This window comes from Chaetodon trifascialis, chromosome 9 (genome assembly GCF_039877785.1).
Source record: "Chaetodon trifascialis isolate fChaTrf1 chromosome 9, fChaTrf1.hap1, whole genome shotgun sequence".
In the NCBI taxonomy this organism is placed as follows: Eukaryota; Metazoa; Chordata; class Actinopteri; order Chaetodontiformes; family Chaetodontidae; genus Chaetodon; species Chaetodon trifascialis.
Window position 1 is genome coordinate 17,521,837 of NC_092064.1, and position 19,281 is coordinate 17,541,117.

At 41.7% G+C, this 19,281-nt stretch overlaps 2 protein-coding genes across 2 annotated transcripts; one reads left to right on the forward strand and one right to left on the reverse strand.

The window, feature by feature from the left end:
• Positions 1-2,461: 2,461 nt before the first annotated feature.
• On the forward strand, positions 2,462-9,822 carry c1qtnf5 (C1q and TNF related 5). The gene is made up of 3 exons (XM_070970438.1): positions 2,462-2,799; positions 5,446-5,690; positions 5,775-9,822. The coding sequence occupies exons 2-3, from the start codon at positions 5,459-5,461 to the stop codon at positions 6,293-6,295; spliced, it is 753 nt and encodes a 250-aa protein (XP_070826539.1). The 5' UTR covers positions 2,462-2,799; positions 5,446-5,458; the 3' UTR covers positions 6,296-9,822.
• A 4,868-nt stretch (positions 9,823-14,690) lies between these two features.
• On the reverse strand, positions 14,691-18,390 carry rnf26 (ring finger protein 26). The gene is made up of 2 exons (XM_070971297.1): positions 16,057-18,390; positions 14,691-15,753 (listed from the first exon to the last, which is right to left on the reverse strand). Exon 1 carries the CDS (start codon positions 17,932-17,934, stop codon positions 16,564-16,566), a length of 1,371 nt encoding a protein of 456 aa, XP_070827398.1. The 5' UTR covers positions 17,935-18,390; the 3' UTR covers positions 14,691-15,753; positions 16,057-16,563.
• Positions 18,391-19,281: the final 891 nt, after the last annotated feature.

Sequence of the window (19,281 nt, forward strand, 5' to 3'; positions counted from 1 at the left end):
TCAGACTTTACACCACAGCAATCATTTTGTAAAATAGGTTGTTGAGTTTTAATGTATTAAGGTTATGAGTGAGTTTTGGAAGTAAGGAAGCTAATAAATACACACCATAAAAAAGTTCAAATATTTTAAATAAGAATAAAACAATACAGTAGAGCAAAGTATAAAAGTCCTAAAGGCAGAAATAAGAGGGACGCTTTATATTAAATGTTAAACTCATTAAGTAAATGTGCATAGAAATTTAGAGTCAGGGAACATTAATCAGTTCTTTTAAAGCTCAAAACTTCAAAAAGCTTTTTTCCCCACCAAGACCAGATGTGGGAAACAGTGCATCATTACAGTCTTAGTCTTTTTTTTTTTTTTTCTTTTCAAGAAGCACAACGTCTGTGTTCACAGCTTTGTGAGGTCAGGACAGTCTTTGTGAAAAGTAGGACTGTTACTTTGTTCAGCCCCAAACTGCCTCCTCATTCAGCTCACCCAATCACACTTTAGCTCTTCACCACCAACACCATCAACCAGAAGTTCATTCAAACTGTAATTTTGCCAAAGTAATAGTAAATCTTCCAGGCAGCAGTTTATGGATTTTTACAGGAAATTAGTATAGCAGACCCAGAATGTGCTGATTCTGGGTCTGCTAATTTAAAACATGTTTGAACTTTGCTGCATCTCGCTGCAGTTACAGCTCACTGCCTCGGCAGGAGCCCGCTGAAACCCCTCCTCACACCAGCCTGATGACTCAAATTCAAAGGAAAGTCATTCCCGTAAAACCAGTGTTTTAGCATTAAAGCGCTGAGCGGATCCATGTGTTCGGTCAGAGCAGTTTCACTCTTTGTTCTCAGTGTGAACATACATGTTCATGTTTCAGCTGTAGGGTGTGTGCCTGCTTTCACAATGACTTCTGTCATTTCAGTTGTATGTGACAACAGCACAGTGAGACTGAATTAAATTCCATCAAATGATTTACTCTGCAGTATTCAAACTATCACAGTGGTTAGCAAAAATTTGGCCCCTTGACCAAAGCTGAAGTTTTCACTGAGATAGTTTACAGTTTTTATAGTTTACATCATTTTTCAAGGCTTGTGTAAATCCTTCAATCTCATACTGCCCACACATGGATATGCTAGCTAAATCAATAATCATTTAGCCTGAAGCAGGCCACTGTTTATCATGCGTGGATATTCCACCAATTACAGCTTGAACATTGTACTGAAAAAAACAAAGAAAAAAATTGCATATATAAGTTATAGTTTGTGCAAATATAAGCGGCTAACTCTGTTAGCCCAACTGTCTGATGGAAGCAGTCTCTGTGAGGCTTGGAGCTAAATGCTAATGGAAGCATGCTAGTGTGTTCACCATCATTTAGTGTTTTAGCATGCTAACATTTTACTAATGGTGCTAAACACAAAGCGTTGATGGGATTGTCATTAGTTTTGGTCATAAATCAAAGTGTTGCACTAATAAAAATTTGACCTGATGATGGCGCTAGATTAAGTATTAAGGGACCACCATAAAGTATTAAGTTTTGGGTGGGGGGAACAAGTCAACCTCATGGCGGCGCAAATGGAAAAGTTGGGGATCTTAAAAATCCGTAGGATTCATCCTCTGGGAACCAAAACTGTTGCGATGTTTCAGTGAGGACCAAAGTGGTAGATGACAGACTGACCAACAGACGCTATCATCCCTATGTCTGCTAACATGGCTAAAAAATAACTGTTGGATGCCATCAAAAACAAACAAAATCAATTTTATTTTGAATTCAGACATTTCACACGCCTGTATTTCCACTGTAATGCTCAAAAACAGGCCCATATTTGCATGTTATTGTTGACCCCTGTATCATACAAAACAAAGTCCTGCTCTAAGGCTTCACCCTGTTTGTGTTCCCTTCCCTCTTCTCCCACAGAGATTAGACTCGATGGACCATGACCTCACGCTGGTCTACCATCTCCAGTCTTGGCACAGCTCTGGTCCATTTGGGGTTGCTGCTGCACGATAGCAGCGAAAACATGTTTTCATTGGCCTGAATTCAAAGAGCTGTGATATGTAACCAGCTCAAGTTTAGCTTCCTTGCCAAAAAGATATTAAGACCTCTTGCTTTATCAATTTAATGCTGCTGCCGAAGGATTACAGCGAAAAGAGGATTACTGTCAGAGAGTGGAGGACTGATATTAGTAGATGCTGTCTGGATGGAGGAAAAGGCCTCATCTTGGAGGCAGATAATGAAACCCACATACGGAAGAATATCTAAATGCGTGTGCATCTCTTTCCCTTTATGTTAGCTGCTGCCTGTATTTGCCTCTCCTCACCTTTCTTTCTTGTCTTTGCGGTGTTTTAGTGTAATAAAGTGAGGAGAACAGCTCATTTTCAGCTGCAGTTCATTGTGGTGACACTTGCCTCTTCGGACCACAGCCCTCTGAGCTCTCTGTGGTTGGATCTTGGAGACTTTCCCAAACACTGTTATGCAATCGCGCAAACATTCCACCATTTATCATCCTCCCCATAACTTTTCTCGTCCCTCTAAAATCCCATCCTTCGTATTAATCTTGTCGCAGTTTTGTTTTCTAGTTGGATATTTTCTCTTTTATTTGTGCTGGATCAACATCAAATATTTTCCTCTGTACCCTCCCTGTTCTTGCTCTCCTCCACCCTCAGTTCCTCCTCTCCCACCCACCCCAGTTTCTAATTGGATTTCATTACCATTTCCTCTCAGTTTTTCCCAGCCAGACTCTCTGGTTGGGAGGAACAGCTTTCACTGGATCGACACGGAGCAGCAGCTCTCAAAGACTTCACCATCATCATCTGGTAGGTTTTGTTTTTCTCCCTGAACTAATGTGAGTAAAACGTGAGTAAAAGCTGCTTCTCAGGATTTGAACTTCAGGGCGCTCAGGTGAAATCTGCTCATGTTGTGTCTGCGTGCAGGGCTGAGGTATGTCTGAGAGCTTTAGTGTTGAGACCACTGAAGTGCATCATTGTGTTTTGTATAGATATGACTGTTGAGCTGGATTACAAAGAAAACTTTAAAGCAGTGGAGGAAGAAGAATCCACATCTTTTGGTCTTTTGATCATCTGAAGTGAAAGTATAGCAGTATTATCAGCAAAATGTGCTTAAAATATGTAAAGCAAAAGTAACCATTATGCAGCAGAATTATTCTATATTAAATGTATAGATTATTGTCACAATTGCATTTAAGTTTATGCATTATCTTAATGTGGTAGCTCAGAACTGGACTTAAGTAAATTAGAGTAAATGTACTTGGTTAAAGTACTTCCCACTATCAGATAAGGGTATTATTGAGCAATACAGGGTTAAAGTAAATGGGCAGCTTTGCCTTTAACAGTCTGATATTGAGTTACAGTAAATATGGATGATATCAGTGAACCCCAGCTGGTCTCCGGGCAAAGTGCCAAACTCTTCCAAGTGGCTGCTGGGGCTCTTTGATTTATGTCCTACAGAGAAATCAGATCTTTGAACGAGGCTCATCTCGACCGTCCAGGTGCCGCAGAGTCTACAGGTTGAATCCAAACCACTGAACTAATCAAAAAGCTGGAGATTGGATTCATTTGCTTTAGTGTTTTTTTTAACAGTGGATTCATCATTGAAAGCATGTTTCTAATCATCTGAGGGCTACTGAGGAGTGGTGGTGGACAGCTGCTCAGACTCAGTATTTGTCCTCTTGTCTGCTCTCCTCTTCTGCCAGGAATGCTGACATGCATTTCTTTCTCCCTTCTCTTTTTTTTCTCACTGTTGCTCTTTTTCTTTCTGTGTCTACTCCCCCCCCCTCCCCTTTTTTTGTGGATGTAAGCACTCAGATCCAATTAGGATCCAGCAGATAGATGACAATAACTCTTTCTCATCATTTTCATGCACCACAAACAGGAAGTTTTCATTAGTAAACCATAAGGCTGGAGTCCCACAAGAAGCTGGTATCCTGCTCAGCTCATCAGCTCAGTTTATGGTCCTGTGACGCCTGTCCTGCTCCCAGACAGACGGCTAAACAGGCGAGACGAGCTGGTGTCTCCTGACCAAAAGCCCTGCAGGGAAAACAAGGGTGCTGCAATACAAACATACTCAATTTTATGCAGGTTACATAGCAGAAGTGTACAATTTGATACCTTTCATACTGTCCAAGCAGGCTGGAGAGAGGATTAAAGTTCTTGATTTGGGTTCAGTCACCAACAGAAAACAGACGTAGACAGAAAGAGAGAGTGAGTTTGAGGATGAACCTTTCACATTAAGGTGTGACCGTGAGTAGTTACTGAGCAGGCCGTCTGGTATCCAGCATCTCATCAAACTTTTATTCGACACATCTGTTTAGAAACCAAGCATGCTGTGTTTTGTTTTGAAGACATGATTCATCATTAATTCAGGAATTTGTCTTATTTTCAGCCTCCTGAATCGAAAAACAGAGATTTTTTTCCTCACTGAGAAACTTGAAATCATCATACACATGGTGTGTTAGAAACAGATGTTTGTGTACACGGATTTCTGATGTTTGCAGAAAAAACAGACTCTTTTTGTGCTTCCTGTTCTTAGAATTGTATTTCAGTGATGGTCAGTTTTTCCCGTCACGTGTCTTCTCTGAACAGAGCATGCTGTTCTTAGTACCATGACTCTCAACCCATTATTTGAGGACGCTGAATCATTGGCTGGAACCAAAAGCTGCACCTGTGTTAATAAAACACAAGTTCCTCGTTGGTGTTTACGTTACAGTCAAATCTCATCAAAAATCTCTGCTCAGGCATGTTTTTAATATATCTAAAGCCATTAGATTTTAGACAGAGTCTACCTTTCAAACACTGTGCTTTCAGATTCTAATCTCTTCTAAATTACTGGTTCTTTCCTTACAGCTCTGGCAGTGCTGACATCTAATGATCAATGCCAACTCAGTAATGTAAGATGGCTATTTCCAAGTGAGGAATTTGTTGGAAAAAACATACTGGAATTTTATTCAAATTAATGTTTTTCTCTGTTAATACCCATGAAGTGCGTGATTAAAATGATAGATCCCCAATTTTTTAAAATTAGCCCATTTTTCCTGGCACTTTTGGGACTAAACGTCAGTGTGCTTGACTCTCAACTCCGATGAAGGTCTAGTATTGCAGCAGGTCTGCCTGAGAGGACAATGGTCCTTAAATTCATTTGATGCCAAAGCTTTCGTAAGCCTGTAACACAATATGTTTGACAAGAAAAGGTAAACTGAAAATACGCCTGCAAGTCCTTAAATTATGCTGTAAAACCCTCAACAGCATGTTTATATGTGCTGCTCCCTGAGTCTATAATCTGATTGTGTTTGTTTTGAAGTGATGTTTATGGTGGCACTTGTGGTGCACTTTTGTTTCATCTGTTCACTGTTACACCATCATATGTGGTCCAATTCAAACTGCGGTGTTGCTCCGCCTCAGACTTGTTTGGAAAAGTAATGTCTCCATATTTCTGTCTTCTCTCAGCCAAGACACTGCAATGACCTCGCTCAGGCTGCTGCCCCTGCTGCACTCAATCCTCGTCCTCCTAGTCCATCTTTCCAGCCAGTTAGAAGACAACAAGATCCCTCCCAGTCTGTGCACTGGTCACCCTGGCATCCCGGGCTCTCCTGGAGGTCATGGCAGTCCTGGTCAACCAGGGAGAGATGGGAGGGATGGGAGAGATGCTGCTCCGGGGGAGAAGGGACAGAAGGGGGACAGGGGAGACTCAGGTGCTCTATTTGATGTATTCATGTTTGAGTATGTGATAATTGTCTTCGGCAGATGCTCACATCTGTGCTCCTCTTCTTCTCCAGGTGAGACAGGCGTGCGAGGCCTGACAGGGGACAGAGGTGACCCAGGAGAGAAAGGGGAGAGGGGCCAGCCAGGAGAGTGTGCAGTGGCCCCCAAGTCAGCCTTCAGTGCCAAACTCTCCGAGGGCCGCTCTTTACCCCTCACTGTGGGCGACACAGTCTGCTTCGACAAGATCATGCTCAACGAACAGGGCGACTACAACACAGAGACGGGGCGCTTCACCTGCAAAGTCCCTGGAGTTTACTACTTTGCCGTCCACGCCACAGTCTACCGTGCCAGCCTCCAGTTCGACCTGATGAAAAACGCACACACAGTGGCATCTTATTTTCAGTTCTACGGCAACTGGCCCAAACCGGCATCTCTGTCAGGCGGCTCCCTGCTCCACCTCATCCCTGGCGACCAGGTGTGGGTCCAGATGGCTTTGTCAGAGTACAATGGATTTTACTCCAGCACCAAGACAGACAGCACCTTCACCGGCTTCCTGGTGTACTCAGACTGGAAAAACTCCGCTGTGTTTGCATGACATGTGCTCCTGAACAAAACAAAGTCATAGCCCACTTTGGGAAATGAACCAAAACCTTTTCTTTTTGTTTTCTAATTGAGAAGTTCTGGATAGAGACACACGAATAAGACGTGACATGGTACATCTGTGTTTATGTAAGAAGTAGAAAACACACCAGGCGATGTTACTTGAATGGCACATACCATCCTGGTGAAGTGTGAGGTACACACTCGGAGCAGTCATGTTTATTCAGTGTCTGCTCTTCAGTTGCAGCCTTTAAACTGTGACTCTTAATTTTTGTAACAGATGTTGTGACGACGGCCTCCAGCCAGCTCCAGCCCACAAATTCAAACAGCTTCTATGAGATTATTGCACTTTCGTTTCCCATCACTTTCTGCACAGCGAACATGAAAAAAAAAAAAGAATAAATCATCTTAGTTTTTGGAACACACATGACTGATATGTTCTTGGCCATATTCATACTGCTTGCTGACACATGTGAGGAGATCAGTTTTACTAATTGTTGCAGTGAGTCAGTTGAAGGCTTTTAACATGATATTTGTGGTTCTTCCTCACAGCGTGCCAGCGTGAGCACACAGCTGTTCTGTTAGATCGACATGTAACTGCATGGGTGGAAGAAGTGTTCAGATTCTTTAGTAAAAGCACCAACAGACCAAAGTAAAAACACTCCATCACAAATTAAATCCTGCATCCAAACTCCTACTCATGTACAGAGGGATTCTCAGCAGTCTGTTCTTAAAGTGTTTAAAGTACTCATTCTGCAGAACAATGGTCCCACTGAGTGGAACATTATGATATATAACACTGTTAGATTGTTAACACTGATGCTTCGATACAAGTCACTGCTCTATATGCAGTTTGGTATCAATCCAGGGGTGCCCAATGTGGGAGTCACCCCCCTCCAAAGTGTCACAGGAGAAATCTGAGGGGCCATTAGATGATTAATGAGCCAGTTTTGTACTTCTCTCTACATATTTTCCTTTAATTGATTCATTTTATCTCATTATTTAACTATCTGAGACGTTTAGAGGGGAAATAACTCTCTGTTGTAGCTGCTAACGACGTTCAAAACATGACAAATAAGGACTCACAAGCCCAAACCACAGGTTTAATCTTTAACAGCACATTTTATTTTATTAATGTATATGTTTTATAAATGTAAGATCTTCATCTGAAAAGCAACCAGCAGCTGTTGAATAAATGTAGTGTAGTAAAGCTGCAATGTTTCCTCTAAAATGCAGTGAAATAGAAGAATAAAGCAGCATAAAATGGAAGTACGTCCAAATAAGTGAGCAAAGCTCTAAGTTCCTTTCCACCTCTCTCTGATTTATTAACTTCTACGTGGCACTTTAATCAATAAAATCCAACACCCAACTCTCTGGCTTTTATCCCCAAAGGCAAAGCACGACCAAAGTAAATACCAAAACGAAAAAGGCTGGAAAATATTCATTTTCCACTGGATTTACTCTGTTTATTCTTGCCTGATGATTTCACCAAACCCTGTAAGCGCATTGACAGACTCTCCAGCTACATTTCAACACTGTGAGCTGGTTGAGGCAAGTCATCTCCTTCCTCCCTTCACTGATGATACTTTAAAACAATAACAGCATGGATTATTTTACTGAGCTGAGCTCTCCCAGTGTGCCTTGACATTTTTCTCGAGGCTGTGCTGTTTATTTAGGAGGGTAAACACTTTGACAAGAGCAGAATCCAAGAAAGTCTTTCTCTTCCTGCTGCCTCACACATGAGGAAATGTTATTTTCCCTTCACTCCCTGAGACTCCTACACATAATTAAGCTTTAAATATATCCTCGTAACTTTTCCCTCAAGGGAAGAATGAGAGAAGCAGGGAGTTAATCAATCTTCCCTTGGCATCAATAAGTTATTTCCATTAGTTCACGGCCTGTAAATCGCTCTCTAACTGCTTGATGGCCGAGCAGACAGTGACATCACCCTGAGAGACAGAGCTGTCATTGGTGGATGGGCGCCTGTGTGGGTGAAGGAGAGGAAGAGTTTGACATCTGGATTAAAGTGTTGATGCAGATCCAATGTAGTTAAGATAACATGACAGACTGGCACGCCCATACGTTTGTAGGGTTTTAGAAAATATTAGCAAGTTCCAAGAATGGCTGTGCTTGCAATCATTATTTTCTTAATGATGCGATCTCAAGATCACAATTAATTATTTTGTTATCACAAGCTTTGTTGTCTTGAGATAACAAGATAATCGATAGCGTAAATGGTGCCAGGACAACTGCAGCGACTGATTTAAGATGAAAATGTCAGATCCAGGAGTACACATTATTGATCAAGGTGTCAGGAGTTCATTCAAACATTAAGTTCCAGTTAAGTGTCATATTTAACTCACATCATCAATCTTTAGCAGTTTTCATCTGCCAAGAAACCAATCTTTCATCTCTTCAGCAGGTGTGGTCAGTTTTCATTTGAGTACACGACATTCAGCTAACTTGGCTATGCCATCAATTTGTTGACAACAGTCTGTGGTCAGTCAGCAGGCAGTCAAATCTGTTTAAAATTATTTCATTATTTTTTTTAAGTTAAATGATATTTTTCGTAGTTTTTTGTCCCTACATGATGGTCTACAGCCTGTATTGAAGAAATACTTCGACATTTCTTCCCAAATTTGATCTTTCGATAACCCCTCACCCCCAGTGGAAACTCCAGGAAGTCACGACTAACGTTGAATACATCACTTCCGGTGAACCAGCGCGGGAACGTCGCCATAGATTTAAAAGTTTTAAAAACTACAGGTTACACAGAGATTTACCTGGTGATGATAGGCTTAACCAGCATTGTGTGAATTGTTTGGCACGGGCCTGAATGTGACGGACATTCGTATGTGTGTAGAAATCCCGCAGCTGTCGCTTTAAACTGTCCTGAAACGATCCTTTGAAAAGTTAATGTAGGATTTTTATACGTTTTGCAAGACATAAGGGCAGAAATTGAGAAGAAAATGTTGGCGTTTTAAGCAGTGCTCTTGATTGGTAAGTTGTGTTGGTTTTCTCATCTAACCCTCAGTTGACAAACAGACAAACGTCATTTCCCAAAATGTCGAAATATTATTTTAAAGCCTTGAAGAAATAAACGTATAATATCTGGACTATATTGTAAGGGCATTTAGAAACACTCATCAAAACCCACTATGTGTAACTTGTGTAATTGTTGAACATAAACTCATCAGGTCGTCAAATTCCCAGATTACCACTGTCTTCAGTGAGAGGGTCTCCAAATTACAAGGAGCCTGAGTGAGTATTTGACTGCACATTTATTTGTTGTTTTGGTTGCGCACATTCTGGTGATTGTTGTCATTACCGATGATGGTGAGGGGTGTGATTTTCATTCATAAATTCACCTGCTCACTTGCATGGCGGGTTTTTTTGAGACAAAGAGGGTGAGTGTGGCTCCGATATTTTCTGTTGACCGACACGATTCGTTTTGTTTATAGTTATTCAGAACGCTTTTGTTCATCATCATTTGTTCAAATAAATAGAATAAATTAGAAAGGCATTTGGACCTCAGTGTGTATTTTTGTACGTGTCACAGTTAAGAGCCTGCTCAGCCTCTCAGCGGCCCTTTTTATTGATAGTAGCTGCTATAGTAGGTGTTAACTAAGTTCTGGATCTATTGAAAGGAAAATATGATTTGAGGACAAAGCTACAGTGACGGTACCGCGCATGTCCAGCAGGGGGCAGTGTTGCACCACTGTTAAACAACAGTGACGCTGTCTGCAGCCACATCTGCATAGAAGAGTTTCAATTAGCATCAGTTGGTTCCTGAGGGTTTCTGGGCAGGACTCATCATTTCAGCCAGCTGTATCAACAGTCTGTGAGTCCTGAGGTGCAGCAGTGGCAGTGCACACAGGAATGTAAAGCACATCAGGATTTTATTATTCAACACCTGTTCCAGTAGACCTAATGTTCCCATTATGTCACAGAGGAACTCCGTTATTTATTGTTCGCATTCTCCCTTCACCCAAATTTACAAGACAGAATCAGAAATAAGGGATTTCTGTCAAAATCACATATTTACCCTTTGAAACACAACGCTTGATCTCAAGAGATTAACACATAATTAAAGGCAATAAAGCCTTTTGAAATGCTCGATACATGATTGACAGATTAAGGCATTTACTTTATTCCTTTTATTAATATTCTTATGTGGACAAAATCTTCAATAAATGCTAAACCAGAGGGATTATCTTCATCAAATAAGAGCACACTGGTGAAGCACCTCAGTTGTACAGTAGACTCTTCTCTATTCATTATAAATGTATGACCGCTAGTGCAACATTAAGACACTTACTTTGAACATCTGTGAACACTGAATGGACTTTTGAAGTGTCAGCAGACCAGCGTGTAATAAAACTTGATATAGCCACTGAGGCGAGAGGGGCTTTTATTCTCCACTGATAACTCAACTGTAACTTTAGATTGCATGTTGAGGACTATTTTATATGCATTGAAACTGAAATGTATTCTCATTCATTTGCCCTGTTATGGGTCTTCCCGTAGCCTAGTTTTCCATTTCCTTCACAAATAATCTCTGAAAAGATCAAGGTCTTTTGCATGTTAATTTTGGACTTGAATTTAAGATCAAGACTTCTATTTAAACTGACTACAGTTATGTTGATCAGTGTCACAAAAGTCATATTACATACCCTTTGATTCAGTGTTATAAAGCCAGACGGGGCTGAACAGCTTTTCTAGGCCCTGTATTTAAATGAGTAGCAGTACATTTATGAGAGTAGTTTTTAAGCTCTCCTTTAGTTTTGGCCATCCTTCTTCTTGTGTAGGAACAGCAGCACTTTTCATCTCTCCCTCAGTCTGAAGGTTAAAGTTCAAGTACCATTGGAGGGCCCCCTATAATGTGCCCTCTGACCTGATGGCTATCATCCAGCTTCCTACATCAGGAGTCACCAGCTTTAATCACTGCGGGGCCCATACATCACACTCTGCATTTATTCAAGGTTATCAGGATCATCTGGATTAATTACAACAAACCTCTTAATTACAGTTGAGTCAGGGTTGGATGGAGGCCAGGGCTAATGAGCTGCCTGTCTCCTCCTCATCTCTCCACATTACTGTCAAAGTGTTTAGCATTTTAATTCAGGGACATATTTTTTTTTCTCTGTTTTGTCTTATCCAGTGGTGGAGGAGGTATTCAGGTCCTTTGCTTTAGTTGAAGTACTTATACCACATTGTAAAAATACTCTGTTACATGTAAAAGTCCTGCAGTCCAGACCTCAGAATGATTACAAATGAATTGAAATTATTAAAACAATTAAAAGCACTTGTGAAGCTGGAACAATGAGATGTTTCTAGATGAAAAAAATGTTAAAAATAGTTGCTAATTTTCCATCAACTGATTAACTGGCTAATTGTTTCAACTGTACTTATACATACTGCTGGGTAATTTAGTCCATAACATATTTTTTTAAAATCCTCGTGTTTGAATGTAAAAGTATTCATTGACAAAGTACCAGAAGCTTTCACATTAATGTAATGCAGTAAAAAGTACAATACGTCCCCTGAGATGTACTGCAGTAGAAGTATAAAGTGGCTTTAGTACAGTGGTAGAATAAATGTACTTGCTTATTTTCCATCACTGGTTTCGTCTAACTATGAAACTGGGGTCTCTTTTGAACTGTTGTATTTGTCCTTGCATCACTGCAGGTCATGTCAGGTAGGCCAATTAGAATCAGAAACACAACTCCTGATCCCTCCCACAGCTTATTTATGCAGGGAAATGCTCTCATTGTTCATGAGTCCCCACAGGGAGGTCATAAGTCAGGGTCAACCCCTGATCAACGCTGTTTGTCTTGGACGTTTTAGCAGCGTAGATGCTCACTGCTGTGATGGCTCGGAGTGTTCTGGTGCTGAAGAGGTTTTCCCACCCATTAAAACACCAAGATTAAAGCACACACTTATGAGATGATGGAGAAACACAGAGTCAGAGTACGAGATGGAGACAGTGATGGTAAACAGAAAAAATAGAGCCTGAGTGAGGCGGGGAAGAGTGCGCCCGAGTCTGACATTTTCCCACGCTGCTCCCTGGCCAGGACCACTGGGGTCAAAAGGAAGAGGTCAAATCCCCGGAGTATGAAGCTCTCCTTTGGTTTACTCCTCCCTGCTCTTCCCCTGACATTGAACTTCCTCTGCTCTGTTAACACCACCCTCAATTACAACTAACACATAAACACTGCTGAAGCTGGGCTCGCGGGTCGGGAGACAATAAAACAACCCGGCATTATTTTTCTGATCTTTGACAGCGTTTAGTTCGGACTCATCCAGAGGAAACCTGCGCACACCTCTCAGCTGTACAGATGACGGCAGCGAATGAGAGAATCAAACTTAAACCTGCAAAAAATACACTAAAAATAAACTTTACTGTAGATTAATGTCATTGAGTGCATTCTTTTATCTTAGCAGATGTCTGTATGGAGGATATTTTTAGAGACAACATTGGGAACAGGAATGAAGCTCTAAACCACAAGACTCTGGTGAATTGTCATATGGTGGTGGAAGTGGTCCCATATGGCCATTCAGGGCCCCCACCCCTCTTAAACCTTCAACCCTTCAGCAGCCCCCAAACACTCCCTTCATCTTTACAACACAAAGATCTCTGGTCTCAACTGCTGCATTATCTCAGATGAGTCGGATGCAGCATCAACCACTGATCTCTGTCTAGTCCTCGTGGGGGGACGTCCCTCTGTATCCCCGTCACAAAAATCTGCATCACCCGCTGCATGTGAAGGCCCTCGGGGCCCACTGCAGGCCGTGTGGAGAAGATGGTGAAATCATTAAAACGATAAAAGATGCAGAGGCCAAAGCTTAAAATATGAGTGTTTCAGTGAAGTACGTTAGCAGTAAGCTGAAAATGTGATGACTTCAACACAGGCCTTTTTCACAGCAGACAGTTGGACTTGTTGGAAAGGCCCAGGTGTTTCTAATAACATTAACGATGGCTCATTTCTATTCAGGTGTCCGCCAGTAAGCCATGACCGTGTGACAGAAGCAGCTAAATGGACCATATTCATCATTCCTTTTATGACTTACACCTGTGGTTATTCCTACTGTCAAAATGTGTCTGTGAAAATAGGCCTTTTGTGATGGCCTTCCCTGCATGCCGCTCTCTTATTTTCTGGGCTGCACCTGAAGGCAGCATGGGACACACCATGCAGCCCATGCATAAAGGCCTTTCTGTTGTTCATCTTGCAGCGCGCTCACTCGTCCACTCCTTACACCAGTGGTTCACATCGGAGGAGCTGTAGTTGATGAGCCCGTTAATCAATAATAACTGAATGTTATTTAGCATTATTAATTATATAAAGTGGATGTTGTTACAATATGTTTTTAAAATTCAAATCAGAGTCATCCTGGAACCTCTAGTGTTCAGACTTGTTTGTTTTTTTTGCGTTGATATCTCTATCTCTGCAATTCATCCATCCATCCATTATCTATACTGCCTATCCCTTTCGGGGTTGCGGGGGGCTGGAGCCTATCCCAGCTACAATGGGCGAGAGGCGGGGTACACCCTGAACCGGTCGCCAGCCAATTGCAGGGCCACTATCTCTGCAATTTCGTCCCCCAAACTGTTTATTTTGACTTCTCTGCATGCTCACTTGCTAGTTTTCACTCACTCTCAAGTGCAGCATGAGGCGTTCAGGTATTACACCTGAGTCAGACTGTCAGATGAAGGTGTGTTCTGTGCTGTCAGTGTATTGTAGCTGATAATGTATTGTGACTTGATATATATTTTAATAGATATTTGAGTATTTCATTTTAACTCCTAAACACAAATACTGTATGTTTTTCTTTCTTCACCAAATCATAATTTCTATTTTTTTTTTTTTTTTTTTTTTTTTAATTATTTGTGCAAGTCCACCCCGGGGCTCACATACCCCCACTGATATTACAGACTTGGCCCACCTATTTGTACTATTTTCTACTACTTTGGTGTTTATACATTTCAGAGTTGAAGCGAGCGCTCTATGAATCTTTCGGCAGAATACTAATTGTAATTCATTGGCAATTGCTTTGATCATGAATTCAGTGAAGTAATTTTGTAAGGTGGTCCCAGCTTCTCAAATATTAAATTCTTACTCTTCTATGATGGCACGCTGAATATCTTTACTTTGTACAGTTGGTGGGAAAAAAACAAGACATTTTAAGACTTCATAATTCTTGGATGGTGTGATGAGCATTTTTTTGCTGATAATCGATAGACTGAATGAGTAATCGATTAATCTAGATAAATGATCTGTAGACTAATTGTTACATTTGCTTCAGTGCTGGATATTATATCCATGTGTCTCCTGTGTTTGTCGCAGTCTTGTGCTGGACTGATCATCAGAGACAGATTCATATTTGCTGTTTTATTAGGAACAGAAGACTTGCCTGTTATGTGGCAGCCACAGCATTTAAAAAAGTTACATTCACTTCTTCAAACCACATCGTTTTACAGTCATACAAACTGCAGGCAGCAACAGGTGACGGTCATGTGAGCTGTTTTCGGTCAACTGCAACCTTAGAGGAGTAGTCTGCAATGACTACAGTCTGGTCTCTACAATCAAAAACTGACATTTGGACCACTTTCATTAGTGATATCTGTGTGATGCAGCATGAAGATAATGCCAGTCACTGGTACAACACAGCTCCAGTCAAAAAAAAAACAATGCAGAAATCAACATTTTTCAAATCATACAAACACTAAGGAAAAAAAAAAAGCAAACGAGGGCGTGTGACACATCTCACTCCCACCATCAGTAATAATACACAATGAAGTAGTTTCACCAAAGTGGCCTGTAAACTTTAAACAGTGATCAATATCAACACTAACGCTTCGACAGCAACACGAGAGAGAAAAGCAAATGAAATTGTCAAGCGTTATTAGCTTATGGTACATTTATACAACAGAGATCTGTTTTGGTACAATGACACAGGAAAGGGAAAACCTTTTATGGATTATGAGTTGGTGCTGACTGTAATGTGCCTGTGATGGAAGACTGGAATAAGCCCTATCAATAGAACAAATAAATGGAATAAAGCTCTATTTTATCAGGCCTGACTGGAAAATTATAAATCACCTTCCTTAAATCCACAAACCCCTCTGGCTCTGTGTGAAGCGGTCATCATTTCTAGAGGTATATTTAAATGGTAAAAGCTTGTACAACAGAACAAAAGGTTGTCACACGTCATTCACACGTACAGCATGCGTGGAATCGTTTGTAGACTCGTGCATTAAAGCACAGTGTACGTTTTACTTCTTCACAGCTTGGCCCACTGAAAGCACAGCATTTTAAGACATGAGCGGTGGTAAACATTTCAACATCGGGGAGGGCACTGACAGGTTAGCATGGCTACAAGACCTGAGACTCAACAGGGCAATACTGGCATATTGCATCTAGCTGTGTCCCAAATCCATTCGACAGACTAATTCTGAGCAGGATTTGAGTTTAAAAGCGAGGAAGAAAACTCAAATCAGTCAGTGTGCATGATGATTTCTGAGAGTACTGTACTGCTGGCAGACACTATTCTCCCACAATGCAATGCACAAAACAAATGGACATTCTGCTCACAGCTGGAAAAAGTAAGAATTAATTGTGGATGGTGGTAAAACAAAATAATTACATTTATGGAAATACTTTTGCTGTCTCCTTATTTGAAATAGTTGAGTATGTTGATGTCTTGTACACTAACTGCAAAAACAGTGTACTATAAAGATTAGTATACAGTACCTACTGTGTGCAGTTAGTATGTGGGATGGAACTGGGACACAGCATTTGTTCTCTGAAGCATTTCTTTTCTAAACTCTTCCCCAAAAGGTGCACAGATCTGAAACCAAATTTTACATAAGTCTGGTGATACCCTTTATTTTTTACTGTCAGTAAATCCCAAACAGAGCCAACAATGAACTGGCCTGACTAACACCATTTACACCTATTTGCTCTTTACTCCTATTTGAGTAACATTTACTAAGTAAAACTACATATTTGTCACCTGTTTTTAAAGACTTTAAACTGAAGGGAAGAAGTGCCGGTGTCAGCACAGAGAAGTGGGAAAGTATTAATAGATGGAATGACGTGTTGTTGATGTTTTTTTCTGACAGCAAAAAAATGTAGAATATTACCTGACTTATCCTTTAACACAGCCTGGTAAAAGCATAAATCATACAACATCATGTCAGTGGTGGTAAAACTTAAAGTACAGACACTGTCCCATGTGGTCAGATCCACTTCCCTTGGTCCCTCATAGGTACACGTCCATGGTGCTGAGGATCATGTGCCGACAGAGCGGGCAGTTCTGTTGGTAGATGGGCTGCCTCAACAGGATGTTCGTACAGTCTGTGCACAAGCAGAGGTGCCTGCACGGCAGCAGTACCACCGTCTTGGTGCAGTCCTGACAGATCACACACTTCTTTCTGTCCTCCTGCTCCTTCAGTAGAGTCAGCAGATTCTCAGCAGGCAGAGCTTTACTGTCTTTGCCTGAAGACGACTGCTTCTTTAGAGGCCTGTCTGTGCTTGATGAAGGGAAAACTAAATCCAGCAGCTCCTGGTGGTCTTCATCCCCTGCTCTTCCATCTGGTGGGTCCCGCCTCTCCTCCCCAGCGTCACCATCACCACGTACTCTGTTGTTGTTGTCCCTGTGGAGCTGCGTCCTCAGAGCCAGGCCTAGCTGGCTGCTGAGACGAGACAGCTGCCGCCAAAGTCCTCTCTCTAACAGGTAGAAGTGATGGAGTATCCTGGGCAGGCGCGCCATGGCACCACGTACAAAATGCGGGGCGCTCTGCAAGGCTGAAGCAAGGTGGCGGAGAGCCAGATGAAGTCTGCAAAGAGCCAGACAAAGTCTGCGAAGGGCAGGAAAAGAGTTAATGTAATCCACAAATCGCACTGCAGCCTGTCGGGTCAGCTCTGGGTTCAGGTAGGCTGTGGTAGTCAGAGCGATGGTGACAGTGAGCAGGAGGCCGTAGATGTTCAATATGAAGATGCTGATAAACATGTGAACCAGGGAGACTAGAAAGTCCAACACCAGTTTACAGGGTGACCACAGGAAGGCAGAAGTCCCCACCAGGCTGCTGTACAGGAAGGTGAAGGAGGTCAGCATGAGCTCCAGCACCTTCTGCAGCGGGCTGGAGACCGTCTGCCACACACTGACCACCGCCAGGTAAACCTTCTGAGTGGCAATGAGTGCAAAGTTGACCACCGTGTTGGCAAAATAGACCATGAGGCTGACGGCGATGCCACAGCCTTCCAGCACGGACAGCACACCTCGACACAGGTGCTCTTTCCCACGAAGCAGGACGTGCATGGACAGGTAACCCACCATCTTCAGGCTCTCCAGCAGCCCCTCCAGGGCCAGCACCAAGCTCCCCAGCATGGTGACAGTCCCGTGGGCTACGTTTGACGCTGCTTCTGCCGCGGAAATCAAGCCACACAACATCAAGTTTCCTAACTGCATCACTGAGCTGAGGAGGAGGGAGGGCAAGCTGGTTATAAAGGTGATAACCGCCAGGATCGTCCGCACCACAGTGTGGACGATGATGAAATTCAGGTCCAGCAGTAAGCAGACAGCGTCCAGGCATTTTCCTACAGTGGATATTACAAAGTTCAACAAACCCATTGTACTATGTCGTAAACTTGTTCACCTCTCAGGCTGTCTCCAAGGGAAAGTCCATCTCTTGTTGATTTGATCAGAGTTGGATATTCAGACGATAGCTACATTTTGCTCAGATCGTTAGCTGTTCTGTGTCACACGAAGCAGTAAGTCACAGCATTCCTCGTTCTCTTTAACATTACTTTTCGTGTTTTTTCCGCATTTGTTCGGCTGAAACGACGAGCTAACATAGTAAACACATGCGTTACGGTGGCGGATGTTTAGGTTCAAACGCGAGGCAGACACTTCCGTTGATTTTCCGGGTTTCGTTTTGGCTTTCAGCCTAGAAAACGGTCCAGAAACATTTGATTAGGGAAGTGGTCGCTTTACAAAATATGAAATCTATAAAACTCGCAAGTGAACCAAGAAGTACGACGAAAAACACAGCGATATCCTGGACGCATTGATCAGCGTTAGCGTGGCCGCCATATTTGTTTTGGTCGTGTCAGCTGACCTCTCTGCCTCCTTCCGGTGAGTTTGCGTAACGTCACAGAGCCGTTAGCGATTCATATAAAATATAATATAAGTCAATATTTAATACAATTGTATTCATGTAAGATATAATATATATACTTAGAATATAATATTAAAAAGTTAAATGTATAATATAGATGTACAAATTCAAATCCTCATTTTGTTATATATTATATTTCTCATCAATGAAATCAGTGCTTTGACACAATCTCCTCTTTGGTTATTGAGAAACGAGTTGTTTTAAAAAAGGAGTTTTTAAACAACTTTTTAAACAACACTTTTTTTTTCCTTTTTTGTTTAAAGACAAGCCCTGGGCTCTGTTGTTAATGACTGACCTTTCAGAATAAAGCTGAGGGGAAAAACAATAACTTATTTTACTGAACTCACTTATTTTTCTCTTTTTTGTTTATTTTGGGCTTTCCAGTATTTAGATTTTTTCCCCCTCCATAATTATTTGTAAAGATACAGACATAAAAACACTTTTTCTTTGTTCTTAGAAAGTCTGTGTGCGTGTTCCTATGTGTTAGCAGAGAGACAGAGCGAGGTGAAAACGATTGCACTCAATTTTCAGCACTGTGACCTTTCATGCATCACCAGGGTTTTCCAATTTCCTGAACCCATTCCATTTACATTAACATGATCTTGCTTGTTGAGCCATCCTCTCCCATTACCTCAGCCACTTAAAGTGACAATGAAATGCAAAAGCTTTGCAATCCTGAACAATATCAACAGTATTTCCTTCCTTGCCTTGTGCCTCATCCTCCCCATCTGAGCTGCTCAGCACTGAGCTTTTTTTTCCTTGCAAAGGGAAACTGTCTGATATGATCATGGGAAATCCTG

Coding starts and splice junctions, on each gene's coding strand:
- c1qtnf5 (XM_070970438.1), top strand. CDS start 5,459: ATGACCTCGCTCAGGCTGCTGCCCCTGCTGCACTCAATCCTCGTCCTC. Junction 5,691..5,774: donor GGGGGACAGGGGAGACTCAG/GTGCTCTATTTG, acceptor CTTCTTCTCCAG/GTGAGACAGGCGTGCGAGGC.
- rnf26 (XM_070971297.1), bottom strand. CDS start 17,934: ATGGGTTTGTTGAACTTTGTAATATCCACTGTAGGAAAATGCCTGGAC.